The sequence below is a fragment of the Bufo gargarizans genome, chromosome 9, assembly GCF_014858855.1.
Source record: "Bufo gargarizans isolate SCDJY-AF-19 chromosome 9, ASM1485885v1, whole genome shotgun sequence".
Lineage (NCBI taxonomy): Eukaryota > Metazoa > Chordata > Amphibia > Anura > Bufonidae > Bufo > Bufo gargarizans.
In genome coordinates this window covers 199,542-223,058 of record NC_058088.1, presented here as the reverse complement: position 1 = coordinate 223,058, position 23,517 = coordinate 199,542, and the positions used below count along the sequence as shown (strand labels likewise).

At 44.3% G+C, this 23,517-nt stretch overlaps 1 protein-coding gene across 1 annotated transcript in view; it reads left to right on the top strand.

The window, feature by feature from the left end:
* LOC122946704 (cytochrome P450 2F2-like) overlaps positions 1-19,881 on the top strand; it is a 49,077-nt gene extending 29,196 nt beyond the window's left edge. Inside the window, exons 8-10 of the mRNA XM_044306483.1 lie at positions 1,030-1,217; positions 13,905-14,046; positions 18,049-19,881. Of these exons, the coding sequence (XP_044162418.1) occupies positions 1,030-1,217; positions 13,905-14,046; positions 18,049-18,230 (512 nt within the window). The 3' untranslated portion in view covers positions 18,231-19,881. The remainder of the gene's footprint in view (positions 1-1,029; positions 1,218-13,904; positions 14,047-18,048) is intronic.
* The last annotated feature ends 3,636 nt before the right edge of the window (positions 19,882-23,517 follow it).

Below are 23,517 nucleotides of genomic sequence, written 5' to 3'. Positions count from 1 at the left end.
AGGGACCAGGCTTGGTGGTAGGTGAGGTGCCCTGGGTGTTGTAGATTTAGTGTGCCAGTGGCAAGATCCCTTATAGTTCACGACACCAGTGCCGGTAACGGTAGCACACCGGTTTGTTGGAGGAATAATGGAGGTACACACGTTTGTAGTGAACTAGAACTCCTCTTTACTGAACAGTTCAACTATATACAGGCTTCAAACAGTTCCATATGAGAGATTTTGGTAACAGGCAGGCGTCACATAAATGGCAGGTGGAATCCTAGCAAGATAACTCAGAAGGGAATAAACTCACAGATCAGGCTGTACTTTCTGCAGAATCCTGTCTGGCTTTCTCCAAGGCCCGTATGCCTAATAGTTGGCTTTATCCTTGGGTAGGGAAACCTTCCTCTGGTATAAATCCACTTGCTGTCAATAACCTTCTGCCCTTCAGCTTTTTGCTTGGCTGGATAAGATTGGCACTGCTCTGTACTTTGCAAGATGCAGGATCACTTCAGGAGGAAACTTCTTCTCCTGGACTAGACTGGACTGATTCTTTCCTGTCTGGACCTAACTATATATACTAGGGGGTCCCTAGCTCCCTCTACAGCTTAGGAGGAGAAACTACACCCATAGCATGCCTGGTACAGGAGATAACAGGAAAATACACATTACAATGTTTAACACTCACAGCAATGGCATGTGGTGCTCCTCAGTTTCCATGTTGCTTATTCACAGTGGTTCCATTTGTCCACTTTCACTACACTACAAATTCACTACAGCAGCACACGAACAGTTCTCAAACTGAACAGTTTCAGAAAAACTGCCACCCTTGGCCCCACATAGACAGCAATTTTGCATGTACTTGAACCCCTGCCTTCCAGGTGTCAGGTTTGTTAGTCACAAATAGAATAAAAAATAATTCATGTATGACCATGTGGGATATTGAAAAATGACTGATCTAAATGTTCAGTGGTGGCTGGTCAACTGTATCTCTCTCTGTACGTTGTGTTTAAATTTGGAATTCATAGTAATTAATCTGTGCCCAACCAGAGAAAGTCCACCAAGAAATAGACAAAGTGATTGGAAGAAACCGATGCCCAACAGGGGAAGATAGGACCAAGATGCCATACACTGATGCTGTGATCCATGAGATACAACGTTTTACCAGTATAATTCCACTGAATGTACCCCATTGTGTCATACGGGATACCCAGTTCAGAGGCTATACTCTGCCTAAGGTGAGATGTGAAGCACATTTCAAGGTTGATGACACATTATTCTCTATCACACAACCACTGTTTATACTATATCAGAGTGGTAGTTTTAAACTCCAAGGCTCAAACGCAAACTCCATACAAACAATTGCCAACCAATGGTAAAGCATGTTGATTGGCACTCATTTATTCTTCTAAATGGATCAATCATTGTAACAACTCATGGTAACATAGGAGGAAAATGGTCATTTGTTTAAATATTGTTATCAGCACATCCCCTGCTTACAGTAGAAGATGTTCTGCCAACAAACTATGATTGTCTTTGTTAGGCCTCTTTCACACTTGCGTTGTCCGGATCCGGCGTGTACTCCACTTGCCGGAATTACACGTCGGATCCGGAAAAACGCAAGTGTACTGAAAGCATTTGAAGACGGATCTGTCTTCAAAATGCTTTCAGTGTTACTATGGCACCCAGGATGCTATTAAAGTCCTGGCTGCCATAGTAGGAGCAGGGAGCGGGGGAGCGGTATACTTACAGTCCGCGCGGCTCCCGGGGCGCTCCAGAGTGACGTCAGAGCGCCCCATGCGCATGGATGACGTGCCATGCGATCACGTGATCCCTGCGTTTGGGGCGCCCTGACGTCACTCTGGAGCGCCACGGGAGCCGCACGGATGGTAAGTATGCTGCTCCCCCACTCCCCACTACACTTTACCATGGCTGCCAGGACTTTAGCGTCCCGGCAGCTATGGTAACCATTGAGAAAAAGCTAAACGTCGGATCCGGCAATGCGCCGAAACGACGTTTAGCTTAAGGCCGGATCCGGATCAATGCCTTTCAATGGGCATTCATTCCGGATCCGGCCTTGCGGCAAGTCTTCAGGATTTTTGGCCGGAGCAAAAAGCGCAGCATGCTGCGGTATTTTCTCCGGCCAAAAAACGTTCCGTTCCGGAACTGAAGACATCCTGATGCATCCTGAATGGATTTCACTCCATTCAGAATGCATTAGGATAAAACTGATCAGGATTCTTCCGGCATAGAGCCCCGACGACGGAACTCTATGCCGGAAGAAAAGAACGCAAGTGTGAAAGAGCCCTTAATCATACCATGTGTGCCTCCTATTGTTTTATTGACTTTTCTGCAAACATGTGTTATCAATAGCTTCTCATACTTAGTTGCTGCTCCTTTATCCTTAGGGACCCAACTATTCAGGGGCTGATGATATACCGGTTTTGGATTATTTTTTGCGACCTCTCCTCTCTTGGGCTCTGCAATAGACTGCTCTCTGTTCTGTTCCTAGCTTGACACACACACACACATATAGCACACAGGAACTTACTTTACACCAGGCTCTGCTCACTCCCCCCATGTGGTGCTCTCTAGCAAAGGCTACAGATTACAGAACATAAACAGAGAAAATTATAATGGAAACATTTGCACCTATTCTGTATCTGGACCCAGTCCTGATTTTGGGTTACAAATATTGATGGAAAACATCAAAACTGTGAATAAGGTCTTAGTAACATATGTTACTAATCTCAACATAGGTGCCCAGAGACTTATCACACGTGGACAACATTGTTGGTACCCGTCTGTTAAGGAAAGTAAAAACAACAATGGTCACTGCAATAATTGAAAGTGACAAAATTAATAATAAATAGAAATGTACTGAAAATAAACTAATGAAAATCAGAGATTGCTTTTGAATTGAGGTTCAACAGAAAAATGTATAAAACAAACTAATAAAACTGGGCTGAAAAAAACGATTATACCTCTAAAAAAGATTGAAAATAATTTGACCATAGGGACATGTTAACCTTAGGTGTGTCCTGAAATTATCATCATAGGTATCTTCAAACTTGTAATCAGACAATCGGCCTATTTAAAGGGTAAAAAGTAATTAATGTGCTGTTTAATATCATGGTTGGGTACCACACTTAACATAGACCAAAGAAAGTTAAGGGGGGAGTTCTTTTAAGAGATAAGAAAGAAAATTTTACACAAACATGTTTACAGTAAAGGCTAGAAGACCATCTCCAAACAGCTTGATGTTCCTGTTAGTACAATTGCACATATTATTTAGAAGTTTAAGCTCTATTGGACAGTAGCCAACCTCCCTGGCCGCAAGTGGAAAATTTATGGCAAGTTGAAGAGATGGATAATATGAATGGTAACTAGAGTTGAGCGAACACCTGGATGTTCGGGTTCGAGAAGTTCGGCCGAACATCCCGGAAATGTTCGGGTTCGGGATCCGAACCCGATCCGAACTTCGTCCCGAACCCCATTGAAGTCAATGGGGACCCGAACTTTTCGGCACTAAAACGGCTGTAAAACAGCCCAGGAAAGGGCTAGAGGGCTGCAAAAGGCAGCAACATGTAGGTAAATCCCCTGCAAACAAATGTGGATAGGGAAATTAATTAAAATAAAAATTAAATAAATAAAAATTAACCAAAATCAATTGGAGAGAGGTTCCATAGCAGAGAATCTGGCTTCCCGTCACCCACCACTGGAACAGTCCATTCTCAGATATTTAGGCCCCGGCACCCAGGCAGAGGAGAGAGGTCCCGTAACAGACAATCTGGCTTCATGTCAGCAGAGAATCAGTCTTCATGTCATAGCAGAGAATCAGGCTTCACGTCACCCACCACTGTAATAGTCCATTTTCATAAATTTAGGCCCAGCACCCAGGCAGAGGAGAGAGGTCCCGTAACAGACAATCTGGCTTCATGTCAGCAGAGAATCAGTCTTCATATCATAGCAGAGAATCTGGCTTCCCGTTACCCACCACTGGAACAGTCCATTCTCAGATATTTAGGCCCCGGCACCCAGGCAGAGGAGAGAGGTCCCGTAACAGACAATCTGGCTTCATGTCAGCAGAGAATCAGTCTTCATATCATAGCAGAGAATCAGGCTTCACGTCAGCCACCACTGCAACAGTCCATTGTCATAAATTCAGGCCCAGCACCCAGGCAGAGGAGAGAGGTCCCGTAACAGACAATCTGGCTTCATGTCAGCAGAGAATCAGTCTGCATGTCATAGCAGAGAATGAGGCTTCACGTCACCCACCACTGCAACAGTCCATTTTCATAAATTTAGGCCCAGCACCCAGGCAGAGGAGAGAGGTCCCGTAACAGAGGATCTGGCTTCATGTCAGCAGAGAATCAGTCTGCATGTCATAGCAGAGAATCAGGCTTCACGTCAGCCACCACTGCAACAGTCCATTGTCATAAATTCAGGCCCAGCACCCAGGCAGAGGAGAGAGGTCCCGTAACAGACAATCTGGCTTCATGTCACCAGAGAATCAGTCTGCATGTCATAGCAGAGAATGAGGCTTCACGTCAGCCACCACTGCAACAATCCATTGGCATATATTTAGGCCTAGCACACAGGCAGAGGAGAGAGGTCCCGTAACAGACAATCTGGCTTCATGTCAGCAGAGAATCAGTCTTCATATCATAGCAGAGAATCAGGCTTCACGTCAGCCACCAATGCAACAGTCCATTGTCAGATATTTAGGCCCAGCACCCAGGCAGAGGAGAGAGGTCCCGTAACAGAGGATCTGGCTTCATGTCAGCAGAGAATCAGTCTGCATGTCATAGCAGAGAATCAGGCTTCACGTCAGCCACCACTGCAACAGTCCATTGTCATAAATTCAGGCCCAGCACCCAGGCAGAGGAGAGAGGTCCCGTAACAGACAATCTGGCTTCATGTCACCAGAGAATCAGTCTGCATGTCATAGCAGAGAATCAGGCTTCACGTCAGCCACCACTGCAACAATCCATTGGCATATATTTAGGCCTAGCACACAGGCAGAGGAGAGAGGTCCCGTAACAGACAATCTGGCTTCATGTCAGCAGAGAATCAGTCTTCATATCATAGCAGAGAATCAGGCTTCACGTCAGCCACCAATGCAACAGTCCATTGTCAGATATTTAGGCCCAGCACCCAGGCAGAGGAGAGAGGTCCCGTAACAGACAATCTGGCTTCATGTCAGCAGAGAATCAGTCTGCATGTCATAGCAGAGAATGAGGCTTCACGTCACCCACCACTGCAACAGTCCATTTTCATAAATTTAGGCCCAGCACCCAGGCAGAGGAGAGAGGTCCCGTAACAGAGGATCTGGCTTCATGTCAGCAGAGAATCAGTCTGCATGTCATAGCAGAGAATCAGGCTTCACGTCAGCCACCACTGCAACAGTCCATTGTCATAAATTCAGGCCCAGCACCCAGGCAGAGGAGAGAGGTCCCGTAACAGACAATCTGGCTTCATGTCACCAGAGAATCAGTCTGCATGTCATAGCAGAGAATGAGGCTTCACGTCAGCCACCACTGCAACAATCCATTGGCATATATTTAGGCCTAGCACACAGGCAGAGGAGAGGTTCATTCAACTTTGGGTAGCCTTGCAATATAATGGTAAAATGAAAATAAAAATAGGATTGAATGAGGAAGTGCCCTGGAGTCCAATAATATATGGTTATGGGGAGGTAGTTAATGTCTAATCTGGACAAGGGACGGACAGGTCCTGTGGGATCCATGCCTGGTTCATTTTTATGAACGTCAGCTTGTCCACATTGGCTGTAGACAGGCGGCTGCGTTTGTCTGTAATGACGCCCCCTGCCGTGCTGAATACACGTTCAGACAAAACGCTGGCTGCCGGGCAGGCCAGCACCTCCAAGGCATAAAAGGCTAGCTCTGGCCACGTGGACAATTTAGAGACCCAGAAGTTGAATGGGGCCGAACCATCAGTCAGTACGTGGAGGGGTGTGCACACGTACTGTTCCACCATGTTAGTGAAATGTTGCCTCCTGCTAACACGTTGCGTATCAGGTGGTGGTGCAGTTAGCTGTGGCGTGTTGACAAAAGTTTTCCACATCTCTGCCATGCTAACCCTGCCCTCAGAGGAGCTGGCCGTGACACAGCTGCCTTGGCGACCTCTTGCTCCTCCTCTGCCTTGGCCTTGGGCTTCCACTTGTTCCCCTGTGACATTTGGGAATGCTCTCAGTAGCGCGTCTACCAACGTGCGCTTGTACTCGCGCATCTTCCTATCACGCTCCAGTGCAGGAAGTAAGGTGGGCACATTGTCTTTGTAGCGTGGATCCAGCAGGGTGGCAACCCAGTAGTCCGCACAGGTTAAAATGTGGGCAACTCTGCTGTCGTTGCGCAGGCACTGCAGCATGTAGTCGCTCATGTGTGCCAGGCTGCCCAGGGGTAAGGACAAGCTGTCCTCTGTGGGAGGCGTATCGTCATCGTCCTGCCTTTCCCCCCAGCCACGCACCAGTGATGGACCCGAGCTGCGTTGGGTGCCACCCCGCTGTGACCATGCTTCATCCTCATCCTCCTCCACCTCCTCCTCATCCTCGTCCTCCTCGTCCTCCAGTAGTGGGCCCTGGCTGGCCACATTTGTACCTGGCCTCTGCTGTTGCCAAAAACCTCCCTCTGAGTCACTTCGAAGAGACTGGCCTGAAAGTGCTAAAAATGACCCCTCTTCCTCCTCCTCCTCCTCCTCCTCCTGGGCCACCTCCTCTTCCATCATCGCCCTAAGTGGTAGTGCGACTGACCCGTGCGTGCTGCAGCTGAAACTCCACTATGGCCTGCTGCTGCTCGCACAGTCTGTCCAGCATGTGCAAGGTGGAGTTCCACCTGGTGGGCACGTCGCATATGAGGCGGTGAGCGGGAAGGCCGAAGTTACGCTGTAGCGCAGACAGGCGAGCAGCAGCAGGATGTGAACGCCGGAAGCGCGAACAGACGGCCCGCACTTTATGCAGCAGCTCTGACATGTCGGGGTAGTTGTGAATGAACTTCTGCACCACCAAATTCAGCACATGCGCCAAGCAAGGGATGTGCGTCAAATTGGCTAGTCCCAGAGCTGCAACGAGATTTCGCCCATTATCACACACCACCAGGCCGGGCTTGAGGCTCACCGGCAGCAACCACTCGTCGGTCTGTTGTTCAATACCCCGCCACAACTCCTGTGCGGTGTGGGGCCTGTCCCCCAAACATATGAGTTTCAGAATGGCCTGCTGACGTTTACCCCGGGCTGTGCTGAAGTTGGTGGTGAAGGTGTGTGGCTGACTGGATGAGCAGGTGGAAGAAGAGGAGGAGGAAGCCGAGAAGGAGGAGGTGGCAACAGGAGGCAAAGAATGTTGCCCTGCGATCCTTGGCGGCGGAAGGACGTGCGCCAAACAGCTCTCCGCCTGGGGCCCAGCTGCCACTACATTTACCCAGTGTGCAGTTAGGGAGATATAGCGTCCCTGGCCGTGCTTACTGGTCCACGTATCTGTGGTTAGGTGGACCTTGCTACAGATGGCGTTGCGCAGTGCACACTTGATTTTATCGGATACTTGGTTGTGCAGGGAAGGCACGGCTCTCTTGGAGAAGTAGTGCCGGCTGGGAACAACATACTGTGGGACAGCAAGCGACATGAGCTGTTTGAAGCTGTCTGTGTCCACCAGCCTAAATGACAGCATTTCATAGGCCAGTAGTTTAGAAATGCTGGCATTCAGGGCCAGGGATCGAGGGTGGCTAGGTGGGAATTTACGCTTTCTATCAAATGTTTGTGAGATGGAGAGCTGAACGCTGGCGTGTGACATGGTTGAGACGCTTGGTGACGGAGGTGGTGGTGGTGGTGTTGGTGGTACATCCCCTGTTTGCTGGGCGGCAGGTGCCAACGTTCCTCCAGAGGCGGAGGAAGAGGCCGAGGCGGCAGCAGCAGAATAGGCCGAGGCGGCAGCAGCAGAAGAGGTAGCAGGGGGAGCCTGAGTGACTTCCTTGGTTTTAAGGTGTTTACTCCACTGCAGTTCATGCTTTGCATGCAGGTGCCTGGTCATGCAGGTTGTGCTCAGGTTCAGAACGTTAATGCCTCGCTTCAGGCTCTGATGGCACAGCGTGCAAACCACTCGGGTCTTGTCGTCAGCACATTGTTTGAAGAAGTGCCATGCCAGGGAACTCCTTGAAGCTGCCTTTGGGGTGCTCGGTCCCAGATGGCGGCGGTCAGTAGCAGGCGGAGTCTCTTGGCGGCGGGTGTTCTGCTTTTGCCCACTGCTCCCTCTTTTGCTACGCTGTTGGCTCGGTCTCACCACTGCCTCTTCCTCCGAACTGTGAAAGTCAGTGGCACGACCTTCATTCCATGTGGGGTCTAGGACCTCATCGTCCCCTGCATCGTCTTCCACCCAGTCTTGATCCCTGACCTCCTGTTCAGTCTGCACACTGCAGAAAGACGCAGCAGTTGGCACCTGTGTTTCGTCATCATCAGAGACGTGCTGAGGTGGTATTCCCATGTCCTCATCATCAGGAAACATAAGTGGTTGTGCGTCAGTGCATTCTATGTCTTTCACCGCTGGGGAAGGGCTAGGTGGATGCCCTTGGGAAACCCTGCCAGCGGAGTCTTCAAACAGCATAAGAGACTGCTGCATAACTTGAGGCTGAGACAGTTTCCCTGGTATGCATGGGGGTGATGTGACAGACTGATGGGGTTGGTTTTCAGGCGCCATCTGTGCGCTTTCTGCAGAAGACTGGGTGGGAGATAATGTGAACGTGCTGGATCCACTGTCGGCCACCCAATTGACTAATGCCTGTACCTGCTCAGGCCTTACCATCCTTAGAACGGCATTGGGCCCCACCATATATCGCTGTATATTCTGGCGGCTACTGGGACCTGAGGTAGTTGGTACACTAGGACGTGTGGATGTGGCAGAACGGCCACGTCCTCTCCCAGCACCAGAGGGTCCACTAACACCACCACGACCATGTCCACGTCCGCGTCCCTTACTAGATGTTTTTCTCATTGTTATGGTTCACCACAACAACAAATATATTATTTGGCCCAATGTATTGTATTCAAATTCAGCGGGATATAAATTTGAGGCCTAGTATTTAGGCGCTGGGTGACCGGTATGGATTTAGTGACAGAATTAGACTTGGAAATGCACAGAAGCGTGTGTGTGAAGTTATTCTGAATGACCCTATGTGCACCTTCAATATGATCTACCCTTTTAGGGATAGATTTCAAATAGCTCTGATATAGCAGAAACCACTAAATTATGAAATTGCTAAATTGGGAATTGTATTTCAACCCAGAACAAGAAATGTGCTTTGACGGACACTAAATATCTTGCCCAGCAACAACAGTACAGCGGTAACGAGAGATTTAGCAGGATATAAATTTGAGGCCTAGTATTTAGGCGCTGGGTGACAGGTATGGGTTTAGTGACAGAATTAGACTTGAAAATACACAGTAGCGGGTGTGTGTGAAGTTATTCTGAATGACCCAATGTGCACCTTGAATATTATATACCCTTTTAGGGATAGATTTCAAATAGCTCTGATATAGCAGAAACCACTAAATTATGAAATTGCTAAATTGGGAATTGTATTTCAACCCAGAACAAAAAATGTGCTTTGACGGACACTAAATATCTTGCCCAGCAACAACAGTACAGCGGTAACGAGAGATTTAGCAGGATATAAATTTGAGGCCTAGTATTTAGGCGCTGGGTGACAGGTATGGGTTTAGTGACAGAATTAGACTTGAAAATACACAGTAGCGGGTGTGTGTGAAGTTATTCTGAATGACCCAATGTGCACCTTGAATATTATATACCCTTTTAGGGATAGATTTCAAATAGCTCTGATATAGCAGAAACCACTAAATTATGAAATTGCTAAATTGGGAATTGTACTTCAACCCAGAACAAAAAATGTGCTTTGACGGACACTAAATATCTTTCCAAGCAACAACAGTACAGCGGTAACGAGAGATTTAGCAGGATATAAATTTGAGGCCTAGTATTTAGGCGCTGGGTGACAGGTATGGGTTTAGTGACAGAATTAGACTTGGAAATACACAGTAGCGGGTGTGTGTGAAGTTATTCTGAATGACCCAATGTGCACCTTGAATATTATATACCCTTTTAGGGATAGATTTCAAATAGCTCTGATATAGCAGAAACCACTAAATTATGAAATTGCTAAATTGGGAATTGTACTTCAACCCAGAACAAAAAATGTGCTTTGACGGACACTAAATAACTTTCCCAGCTACAACAGGACAGCGGTAACGAGAGATTTAGCGGGATATAAATTTGAGGCCTAGTATTTAGGCGCTGGGTGACAGGTATGGGTTTAGTGACAGAATTAGACTTGGAAATACACAGTAGCGGGTGTGTGTGAAGTTATTCTGAATGACCCTATGTGCACCTTCAATATGATCTACCCTTTTAGGGATAGATTTCAAATAGCTCTGATATAGCAGAAACCACTAAATTATGAAATTGCTAAATTGGGAATTGTATTTCAACCCAGAACAAAAAATGTGCTTTGACGGACACTAAATAACTTTCCCAGCTACAACAGGACAGCGGTAACGAGAGATTTAGCAGGATATAAATTTGAGGCCTAGTATTTAGGCGCTGGGTGACAGGTATGGGTTTAGTGACAGAATTAGACTTGAAAATACACAGTAGCGGGTGTGTGTGAAGTTATTCTGAATGACCCAATGTGCACCTTGAATATTATATACCCTTTTAGGGATAGATTTCAAATAGCTCTGATATAGCAGAAACCACTAAATTATGAAATTGCTAAATTGGGAATTGTACTTCAACCCAGAACAAAAAATGTGCTTTGACGGACACTAAATAACTTTCCCAGCTACAACAGGACAGCGGTAACGAGAGATTTAGCGGGATATAAATTTGAGGCCTAGTATTTAGGCGCTGGGTGACAGGTATGGGTTTAGTGACAGAATTAGACTTGGAAATACACAGTAGCGGGTGTGTGTGAAGTTATTCTGAATGACCCTATGTGCACCTTGAATATTATATACCCTTTTAGGGATAGATTTCAAATAGCTCTGATATAGCAGAAACCACTAAATTATGAAATTGCTAAATTGGGAATTGTACTTCAACCCAGAACAAAAAATGTGCTTTGACGGACACTAAATAACTTTCCCAGCTACAACAGGACAGCGGTAACGAGAGATTTAGCGGGATATAAATTTGAGGCCTAGTATTTAGGCGCTGGGTGACCGGTATGGATTTAGTGACAGAATTAGACTGGGATATGGCCAAAAAATAACCACACTATTGCTGGTTAAATGCACTTGGTGACGGGCGCAGCTTGCCCCTGATGTAGTATATGGCCAAAAAATGAACAGACTATTGCTGGTTAAATGCACTTGGTGTCACAGCTTGACCAACCACACTACTGAGGGTTAAATGCACTTGGTGACGGGCGCAGCTTGCCCCTGATGTAGTATATGGCCAAAAAATAAACAGACTATTGCTGGTTAAATGCACTTGGTGTGACAGCTTCACCCTGATGTAGGCTTTAGCCAGAAAACAACCACACCATTGAGGGTTAAATGCACTTGGTGACAGGCGCAGCTTGCCCCTGATTTTGTATATGGCCAAAAAATGAACAGACTATTGCTGGTTAAATGCACTTGGTGTGACAGCTTCACCCTGATGTAGGCTTTAGCCAAAAAACAACCACACCATTGAGGGTTAAATGCACTTGGTGACAGGCGCAGCTTGCCCCTGATTTTGTATATGGCCAAAAAATGAACAGACTATTGCTGGTTAAATGCACTTGGTGTGACAGCTTCACCCTGATGTAGGCTTTAGCCAAAAAACAACCACACCATTGAGGGTTAAATGCACTTGGTGACAGGCGCAGCTTGCCCCTGATTTTGTATATTGCCAAAAAATGAACAGACTATTGCTGGTTAAATGCACTTGGTGTGACAGCTTCACCCTGATGTAGGCTTTAGCCAAAAAACAACCACACCATTGAGGGTTAAATGCACTTGGTGACAGGCGCAGCTTGCCCCTGATTTTGTATATGGCCAAAAAATGAACAGACTATTGCTGGTTAAATGCACTTGGTGTGACAGCTTCACCCTGATGTAGGCTTTAGCCAAAAAACAACCACACCATTGAGGGTTAAATGCACTTGGTCGCAGCTTGTGCTGGCGCACCACAAGACACAAAATGGCCGCCGATCACCCCAGAAAAATGTGACTGACAAACGGTCTGGGCAGCCTAAAAACAGTGAGCAATTGAGGATCAGCAGCTCAATGATCCACAGCTGCAGATCGATCAGTTAATCAAGTCCTTTGGAGGAGTTAATCTGCCTAATCTCGCCCTACTGTCGCAGCCGCAACCTCTCCCTACGCTAATCAGAGCAGAGTGACGGGCGGCGCTATGTGACTCCAGCTTAAATAGAGGCTGGGTCACATGGTGCTCTGGCCAATCACAGCCATGCCAATAGTAGGCATGGCTGTGATGGCCTCTTGGGGCAAGTAGTATGACGCTTGTTGATTGGCTGCTTTGCAGCCTTTCAAAAAGCGCCAAGAAAGCGTCACAAAAGCGCCAAGAAAGCGACGAACACCGAACCCGAACCCGGACTTTTACGAAAATGTCCGGGTTCGGGTCCGTGTCACGGACACCCCAAAATTCGGTACGAACCCGAACTATACAGTTCGAGTTCGCTCATCCCTAATGGTAACCAAAGAGCCAAGAACAACTTCCAAAGAGATTAAAGGTGAACTTCCAGGTCAAGGTACATCAGTGTCAGATCACACCATTTGTCAAAGTCTTAGCCAAAGTTGACTTAATGGAAGTGATCAAGGATGAAACACTGTTGAAAGTAAGTCCTAAAAAAGCTAGACTGGAATGTGCCAAAATGTATATTGACAAGCCACAAAGCTTCTAGGAGGATGTTCTTTAGTTGGATGAGAGAAAAGTGGACCTTTTTGGAAAGTCAGATGAGCTCTGTGTTGACAGATGCAAAAATGAAGCATACAAAGAAATCTCAAGACTATCAAGGCATTATGGACCAAAATGTCCTGCCCAGTGTCAGAAAGCTTGGTCTCAGTCATAAGTCATGGGTCCTCTAACAGTAAATTGACCCAAAACACACAGCTAAAACATCCAAGAATGGCTAAGAGCAAAGAATTGGATGATTGTGGCCTCCTTTGAGCACTGATCTAAATCTTATTGAACATCTGTAAAACATGCTGAAACATGCAGTGTGGATAAGGCTCCCTTTAAACCTGAGAGAGCTGGAGCAGTTTGCTCAAGAGGAGTGCTCCAAAATACCAGTGAAACAGTGCAGAAGTCTCATTGAGAGTTAAAGAAATCTCTTGATTGCTTCAAAAGGTTGTGCAACAACAAAACAAAAAAAATAAAAAATTATGGGTACCATCATTTTTGTCCAGGTCCGTTTCATTCGTTTGTTTGATAAATTATTCTGTTGCGCCACAGTTAAAAATGTCAGATTTTCATTAGCTGATTTTCAGTAAATTTTTATTTATTACTTTTCTCAGTTTCAAGTTATGTCAGTGGCCATTGTGAACTTTTCTTTCTTTAATGGACGGGTACCAACAATTTTGTCTATATGTGTATTAAGGATTATTTAATGCATTATACACGTCATGGCAAACAATCAACTAACTATTGCATATATATATAAACATATGTATAAATATATATATATATATATATAACAGCCAGAGCCGTTGCCACACCCATCCTCCGCTCCAATTCTCTGGGGCTTGTGGCATATATACAGTATTTAGTTGTCAGATGAGGACAGTATGGAGTACTGAAAGTGATTGAGTGTTTGAGGGGAATTCTTAAGAGAATAGTTGGACTAATAAAAAATGCAATCAATAAAGTATAATAAATATTCATTATGATTATTCTCCAGGGCACAAACGTGACCCCAGTCCTTGCCTCTGTCCACAACGATCCTGAGAAATTCAAGGAACCCGAAGCATTCAACCCAGAAAATTTCTTGGATGAGAATAATCGGTTCAAGACTAATGATGCTTTTATGCCTTTCTCTGCAGGTACAGTAGCTCTATAACTAACTGTATGAGTCATTTTATATGAAGTGCCTAATACATCCTCTGCGTGATCTCCATATGAATCCAATAGGAATAAAAATAAATAAAGGTGATGTAAGAGTACATTTATAGTACATAGAGTCTTTTGACACTATAAATTTGGCCCTGAGGTGGCTGTCTGAAACCTGTTTCCCAATTTTCTTAACAAAAGTCCATACTGCCATTTGTGCTGCTACAGTTTATAGTCAAAATTTTGCCAAGATAGGATATGCCCTTTTGCCCTTTCTTGGCATGGTCACAGCTGTAAACCATGCATGCCACTAGAAACTTTTTGGCAAGTAATCAATGCCAAATTTGTGGGGTAATAAGAACTTAATAATTTCCCTTATATTGTAGTCCCTATGTGATCTCCAACAGAAAAAAGGTGTCACGTTTTAAATATATATATATACAGTACAGACCAAAAGTTTGGACACACCTTCTCATTCAAAGAGTTTTCTTTATTTTCATGACTATGAAAATTGTAGATTCACACTGAAGGCATTAAAACTATGAATTAACACATGTGGAATTATATACATAACAAAAAAGTGTGAAACAACTGAAAATATGTCATATTCTAGGTTCTTCAAAGTAGCCACCTTTTGCTTTGATTACTGAAATGGTCTTCCAACAGTCTTGAAGGAGTTCCCAGAGATGCTTAGCACTTGTTGGCCCTTTTACCTTCACTCTGGGGTCCAGCTCACCCCAAACCATCTCGACTGGGTTCAGGTCCGGTGACTGTGGAGGCCAGGTCATCTGGTGCAGCACCCCATCACTCTCCTTCATGGTCAAATAGCCCTTACACAGCCTGGAGGTGTGTTTGGGGTCATTGTCCTGTTAAAAAATAAATGATGTTCCAACTAAACACAAACCGGATGGAATAGCATGCCGCTGCAAGATGCTGTGGTAGCCATGCTGGTTCAGTATGCCTTCACTTTTGAATAAATCCCCAACAATGTCACCAGCAAAGCACCCCCACACCATCACACCTCCTCCTCCATGCTTCACGGTGGGAACCAGGCATGTAGAGTCCATCCGTTCACCTTTTCTGCGTCGCACAAAGGCACCAAAGATCTCAAATTTGGACTCATCAGACCAGAGCACAGATTTCCACTGGCCTAATGTCCATTCCTTGTGTTCTTTAGCCCAAACAAGTCTCTTCTGCTTGTTGCCTGTCCTTAGCAGTGGTTTCCTAGCAGATATTCTACCATGAAGACCTGATTCACACAGTCTCCTCTTAACAGTTGTTCTAGAGATGTGTCTGCTGCTAGAACTCTGTGTGGCATTGACCTGTCTCTAATCTGAGCTGCTGTTAACCTGCGATTTCTGAGGCTGGTGACTCGGATGAACTTTTCCTCCGCAGCAGAGGTGACTCTTGGTCTTCCTTTCCTGGGGCGGTCCGCATGTGAGCCAGTTTCTTTGTAGCGTTTGATGGTTTTTGTGACTGCACTTGGGGACACTTTCAAAGTTTTCCCAATTTTTCGGACAGACTGACCTTCATTTCTTAAAGTAATGATGGACACTTTCTTTACTTAGCTGCTTTTTTCTTGCCATAATACAAATTCTAACAATCTATTCAGTAGGACTATCAGCTGTGTATCCACCTGACTTCTCCACAACGCAACAGATGGTCCCAACCCCATTTATAAGGCAAGATATCCCACTTATTAAACCTGACAGGGCACACCTGTGAAGTGAAAACCATTTCAGGTGACTACCTCTTGAAGATCATCAAGAAATTGCCAAAAGTGTGCAAAGCAGTAATCAAAGCAAAAGGTGGCTACTTTGAAGAACCTAGAATATGACATATTTTTAGTTGTTTCACACCTTTTTGTTATGTATATAATTCCACATGTGTTAATTAATAGTTTTGATGCCTTCAGTGTGAATCAACAATTTTCATATTCATTAAAATAAAGAAAACTCTTTGAATGAGAAGGTGTGTCCAAACTTTTGGTCTGTACTGTATATAGTGGGAATTCGCTCTGGTAGACAGGGTGTGCGGACACAGTACAGAGGCAAATTATCAAACTTCCATGTTTATTCACACATAAAGCAAAAAAAAAAAGGCACTTTGCATTCTTGGTGTTAGTTCACACACAATGGAAAGTCCACATAGCAAAAAGTCACCTTGGTGGCAGTTCTGCCTGTTCCCCTGACACATGGGTCTCCGCTCTCCAGCCCAGCACAGGCCTCAGATCCCAGCACACAGACCTCCTAAGCTCCACTGTCAGACGGAGGTAATCCTTACCTGGCAGTGCTGGCTGGTTTTTATGCCTGGCAAAACCCGGCCTGGAACATAGGGAGTAGTCACCCGCCCAGCACTTTGACTACTCCCAGTAAAAGCCGTCCCGGATCAGCTATACAGCCATACTAAGTATTGAGGTGTCAAACAGCAACTGCTGTTAAAAAGGCTCTTACTCCACCAAGGCCAGGAACCTCGGTGACACGTACCTATCATCCACGATGATTCCTTGTACATTCTTACATACTCTCTCTTTGTTCAACCCTGAGGGGGCGAACACATGCCATACAGTATACTCGGGACAGGGCATCCGCGTTTCCCTGCAACAAGCCTGCCCTGTGTTCTACAGAGAACTTAAAGGACAGGAACCACCTGGTGACTCGGGCATTTCTCTCTTTGGCCTGGCTCATCCACTTGAGAGGGGAGTGGTCAGTCATCAGGCAGAATGTTCTCCCCAACAAATAATAGCAGAGAGACTCGATAGCCAGGCACTCTCTCTCAACTATACTGTACCTGGTCTCGGCTGGGTCTTTTTTAACTTTTATCACAAAGCTCACAATATAACAACATATGAACAAATTGAAAGAGTCTGAAGACTTTTTAATTGCATTGTACATAGATTCACATGCCATTCATACTGCATCCCACTTTTCTTCCACTACCTCTGCTGAGGAATTGAAATCTAGATCAAGTCTAGATTTTTTCTATAATTCACAACAATTTCAGGCATAAATGATAATACATTTGGCAAACCAGAGGAGGGCATGTCCCCTTTTCCACAAACCTGTGTCCACTTTCAGAATTGCAGAAAGTGGCAGAAAATTGCAGAGTGGCTCTTCAGTTATTCTGAACCTACAGCCCCAAGCATGACCAGTAAGGGCTTGCTGGGTGTTGCAGTCTTACAACCACCATTTACAGATTGCTGCTCTACATAATATTTCACTTGTTAGGGCAGCTGTTTGTGCTCCAGATCTGCCCTTCATATTCCAATATTGGACAACCACAACCACAATGAACCATATGTGGGCTACATAGAACTGTCACATGTGTCCATGCTCTCTCCTGTTAATGCTTTGCTTATATTCATGCCATATATTACATTATAAGTATTTCTAGAGTGAAGTTAAACCATCCCCATGACTGTCCACATGCACCATGGAAGCTGCCAATAAAATTTTCCTCTTTTATGGTTGACATTCATTTGAATGCTGGACACAGTCTGGGAAAAATCTCTTGTGATATCCTAACTAGTGATGAACTCCTCAGATGCCGCGTTCAATGCTCATGGTGGCATCTGAGAGTCCCAGTCAGCCTTTAAGGGGGTTAATCTGGCGTTAAAACTAAAAATTACATACACATCTCATGCATCTGATCGTGGAGAGGGCATCCCGGCCATCTTGATTGAAGAAAACGTGACATTTCTTGTGCTGACGTGATTAATTAGCGCGTGCAAGAATTGGTGCGTTTTTTAAATCAAGATGGCCAGAACTGCCTTTCCACAGACAAATTGATGATGTGAGTATATATGTTTTATTAATTTACCACTATCTCATGAAAAGTTGATTTGTTACCACGAAGCACCAAGAAGTTCAAATTTGTGGTGAATTTTTCCTGAAATTCGTATCGAATACCATTTTGTTAACTTCGATTCGCTCAACAGTAATCCTAATGTCAGCTATACTATTATGTTCATGATTAAATCTGTTTTTATTCTTCAGGTAAACGCATCTGTCCAGGGGAAGGTTTAGCCCGCATGGAAATTTTCATATTTTTTACTACTTTCCTGCAAAATTTTGAGTTCAAACCCACAGTGCATCCTGATGAGATCGACCTCACCCCATCACTCAGCGGTGTTGGCAATGTACCCGTAGATTACCAGCTAATTGCTGTACCTCGTTAGTATACTGAGAAGTATGGTAATTCATGGTGCTTTATGTACATTTAAAATAAATTCTGTGCCAGACACTAGAGGGCAGCATTATAATGTGTATTGGTAGGCAACGAGCAACTCAGAAACCTGTATTATACTGAAATGTAAAAATTTTCAACATAGTAAACACTAAATAAAGTAAAATATAATAAAGGTAATGCAAGATTAGGTCAGAACAGCCTGTTCATCACAACCTTAAAAGGGTCCCCTTCTTCCCGTACTCAGCCTCCCTGATATGAGCATCGGAGCATTTCAGGCTCCAATGTTCTCCGTTGCCCTGCGCTGTATCGTGCAGGGCAAAGGCATTTTCTGTAAACCCGTGATGTACCGGGCTCTCCAAGGGGAAATCAAGGTGGAGGCTTCCGCCTAGCATTGAGCCCTATGACTACAGCAGCACTAATGAGCGCTCTTTAGTGCTACCCTAACTTGTAAAATGGCTAGGGCAGTGCTAACACTCCCTCCATCAGAGCCGGTGACCTCACCAGGAACACTGCTAGGTGAAAGCCCCCACCTAGCAGTGTAATAATATAAACAAAAACAAAACTTGCCCTGTGCCATACAGCGCAGGGCAAGGATGAGCATCGGAGCATGAAATACTCCGATGCATATGTCAGGGAGGCAGGAGGGGTGAAATTGGCGATATATCCGGGTTCAGCGCTGAAACCGGAAAACCCCTTTAATGGTACTCCCACACAGGGTGGATACACTGTAGGACTTTCAACCATGGAATTGCCGGCAGAAAATAAGTGAATGAGATTTTTATACATTTTATCATCAATTCACTGCTGCATAAAAAATCCATTGTGGATTTTACTTGTCTTGTGGATCACAGAATGTCAGTTTATGCTGAGTATTTCACTGCAGTTTTGATACTAGACACTATGCAATGGATTGGGTGAATTCCCTGGTAAATACACAGCAACATTTATATGTATTATATGTGGATTTGTCTTCAGTCATGGAAAATTACACAGCAAAAAGCATTTGAGGTCAGTCTTGTGGTACATTACATTACACTTGACTTCCACACTTGAACTACATTGAACGCAATAATAAACAGTCTGAAGCTCCATAGATACCACTACTGGTGGCTGCAGTAGAATTATTTCATTTAGCTGTATACCTACATAAAAAAGCGAGGTAATTCAAATTGGTGGCAAAATTTTAAATTTTTCTCATCACTTGTCATAGTTGAAGAGTGAGTAAAAGAATTAGGTGTTACCTTCAATTAGGTTAATCATAGTCAATGTTGGTGTTGGACTGGGGTGCATGTAGGCCATCAGTAGAACAACCTTTGGGGGTCCACAGTCAATCTGCATGCAAAAAATTGCCTGTTAATTTATAGACCTTCAAGTTCTTTGATTAAAGCGTTCCAAGAACCATAACTTTTCAATTTTAATTCTGTCATATAAAGGTTTGCTTTCTTCAATGGGGTGGATATTAAATGGTTCATTTTTATTTATTTTTGGTGGGTGGAGTAGAAAAAATATAGTAATCTGCTTTTGTTGTTTGCTGTTTTTAACGTTGTTTATTTCACATTATTCTTGCCGTACCGAATATATATATATATATATATATATATAAGCTTGACAAAGGCTCCATTGAGAGAGCTGAAATGCTGCATTGCTGTTGGGTGTAATAAAATCCACCTTTTTCACCACAAGACCGGAGTGTTGCCCTCATTTCATAGATTATATATATATATATATATATATACACATACATATACAGTTTAGGTTCATATATATTTGGACAGAGATAAAATCTTTCTAATTTTTGTTCTGTACATTACCACAATGGATTTTGAACAAAACAATTCAGATGCAGTTGAAGTTCAGACTTTCAGCTTTCATTTAGTGGGTTGAACAAAATGATTGCATAAAAATGTGAGGAACTAAAGCATTTTTTCAACTCAATCCCTTCATTTCAGGCGCTCAAAAGTAATTAAACAAATTAAATAATTGTAAATAAAATGTTAATTTCTAATACTTGGTTGAAAACGTTGGCAATGACTGCCTGAAGTCTTGAACTCATGGACATCATCAGACGCTGTGTTTCCTCCTTTTCAATGCTCTGCCAGGCCTTTACTGAAGCGGTTTTCAATTGTTTGTTTGTGGGTAGGGATGAGCGAACTCGAACTGTATAGTTCGGGTTCGTACCGAATTTTGGGGTGTCCGTGACACGGACCCGAACCCGGACATTTTCGTAAAAGTCCGGGTTCGGGTTCGGTGTTCGTCGCTTTCTTGGTGCTTTTGTGACGCTTTCTTGGCGCTTTTTGAAAGGCTGCAAAGCAGCCAATCAACAAGCGTCATACTACTTGCCCCAAGAGGCCATCACAGCCATGCCTACTATTGGCATGGCTGTGATTGGCCAGAGCACCATGTGACCCAGCCTCTATTTAAGCTGGAGTCACATAGCGCCGCCCGTCACTCTGCTCTGATTAGCGTAGGGAGAGGTTGCGGCTGCGACAGTAGGGCGAGATTAGGCAGATTAACTCCTCCAAAGGACTTGATTAACTGATCGATCTGCAGCTGTGGATCATTGAGCTGCTGATCCTCAATTGCTCACTGTTTTTAGGCTGCCCAGACCGTTTGTCAGTCACATTTTTCTGGGGTGATCGGCGGCCATTTTGTGTCTTGTGGTGCGCCAGCACAAGCTGCGACCAAGTGCATTTAACCCTCAATGGTGTGGTTGTTTTTTGGCTAAAGCCTACATCAGGGTGAAGCTGTCACACCAAGTGCATTTAACCAGCAATAGTCTGTTCATTTTTTGGCCATATACAAAATCAGGGGCAAGCTGCGCCTGTCACCAAGTGCATTTAACCCTCAATGGTGTGGTTGTTTTTTGGCTAAAGCCTACATCAGGGTGAAGCTGTCACACCAAGTGCATTTAACCAGCAATAGTCTGTTCATTTTTTGGCCATATACAAAATCAGGGGCAAGCTGCGCCTGTCACCAAGTGCATTTAACCCTCAATGGTGTGGTTGTTTTTTGGCTAAAGCCTACATCAGGGTGAAGCTGTCACACCAAGTGCATTTAACCAGCAATAGTCTGTTCATTTTTTGGCCATATACAAAATCAGGGGCAAGCTGCGCCTGTCACCAAGTGCATTTAACCCTCAATGGTGTGGTTGTTTTTTGGCTAAAGCCTACATCAGGGTGAAGCTGTCACACCAAGTGCATTTAACCAGCAATAGTCTGTTCATTTTTTGGCCATATACAAAATCAGGGGCAAGCTGCGCCTGTCACCAAGTGCATTTAACCCTCAATGGTGTGGTTGTTTTCTGGCTAAAGCCTACATCAGGGTGAAGCTGTCACACCAAGTGCATTTAACCAGCAATAGTCTGTTTATTTTTTGGCCATATACTACATCAGGGGCAAGCTGCGCCCGTCACCAAGTGCATTTAACCCTCAGTAGTGTGGTTGGTCAAGCTGTGACACCAAGTGCATTTAACCAGCAATAGTCTGTTCATTTTTTGGCCATATACTACATCAGGGGCAAGCTGCGCCCGTCACCAAGTGCATTTAACCAGCAATAGTGTGGTTATTTTTTGGCCATATCCCAGTCTAATTCTGTCACTAAATCCATACCGGTCACCCAGCGCCTAAATACTAGGCCTCAAATTTATATCCCGCTAAATCTCTCGTTACCGCTGTCCTGTTGTAGCTGGGAAAGTTATTTAGTGTCCGTCAAAGCACATTTTTTGTTCTGGGTTGAAGTACAATTCCCAATTTAGCAATTTCATAATTTAGTGGTTTCTGCTATATCAGAGCTATTTGAAATCTATCCCTAAAAGGGTATATAATATTCAAGGTGCACATTGGGTCATTCAGAATAACTTCACACACACCCGCTACTGTGTATTTTCAAGTCTAATTCTGTCACTAAACCCATACCTGTCACCCAGCGCCTAAATACTAGGCCTCAAATTTATATACTGCTAAATCTCTCGTTACCGCTGTCCTGTTGTAGCTGGGAAAGTTATTTAGTGTCCGTCAAAGCACATTTTTTGTTCTGGGTTGAAGTACAATTCCCAATTTAGCAATTTCATAATTTAGTGGTTTCTGCTATATCAGAGCTATTTGAAATCTATCCCTAAAATGGTATATAATATTCAAGGTGCACATTGGGTCATTCAGAATAACTTCACACACACCCGCTACTGTGTATTTCCAAGTCTAATTCTGTCACTAAACCCATACCTGTCACCCAGCGCCTAAATACTAGGCCTCAAATTTATATCCTGCTAAATCTCTCGTTACCGCTGTCCTGTTGTAGCTGGGAAAGTTATTTAGTGTCCGTCAAAGCACATTTTTTGTTCTGGGTTGAAGTACAATTCCCAATTTAGCAATTTCATAATTTAGTGGTTTCTGCTATATCAGAGCTATTTGAAATCTATCCCTAAAAGGGTATATAATATTCAAGGTGCACATTGGGTCATTCAGAATAACTTCACACACACCCGCTACTGTGTATTTCCAAGTCTAATTCTGTCACTAAACCCATACCTGTCACCCAGCGCCTAAATACTAGGCCTCAAATTTATATCCTGCTAAATCTCTCGTTACCGCTGTCCTGTTGTAGCTGGGAAAGTTATTTAGTGTCCGTCAAAGCACATTTTTTGTTCTGGGTTGAAATACAATTCCCAATTTAGCAATTTCATAATTTAGTGGTTTCTGCTATATCAGAGCTATTTGAAATCTATCCCTAAAAGGGTATATAATATTCAAGGTGCACATTGGGTCATTCAGAATAACTTCACACACACCCGCTACTGTGTATTTCCAAGTCTAATTCTGTCACTAAACCCATACCTGTCACCCAGCGCCTAAATACTAGGCCTCAAATTTATATCCTGCTAAATCTCTCGTTACCGCTGTCCTGTTGTAGCTGGGAAAGTTATTTAGTGTCCGTCAAAGCACATTTTTTGTTCTGGGTTGAAATACAATTCCCAATTTAGCAATTTCATAATTTAGTGGTTTCTGCTATATCAGAGCTATTTGAAATCTATCCCTAAAAGGGTAGATCATATTGAAGGTGCACATAGGGTCATTCAGAATAACTTCACACACACCCGCTACTGTGTATTTCCAAGTCTAATTCTGTCACTAAACCCATACCTGTCACCCAGCGCCTAAATACTAGGCCTCAAATTTATATCCCGCTAAATCTCTCGTTACCGCTGTCCTGTTGTAGCTGGGAAAGTTATTTAGTGTCCGTCAAAGCACATTTTTTGTTCTGGGTTGAAGTACAATTCC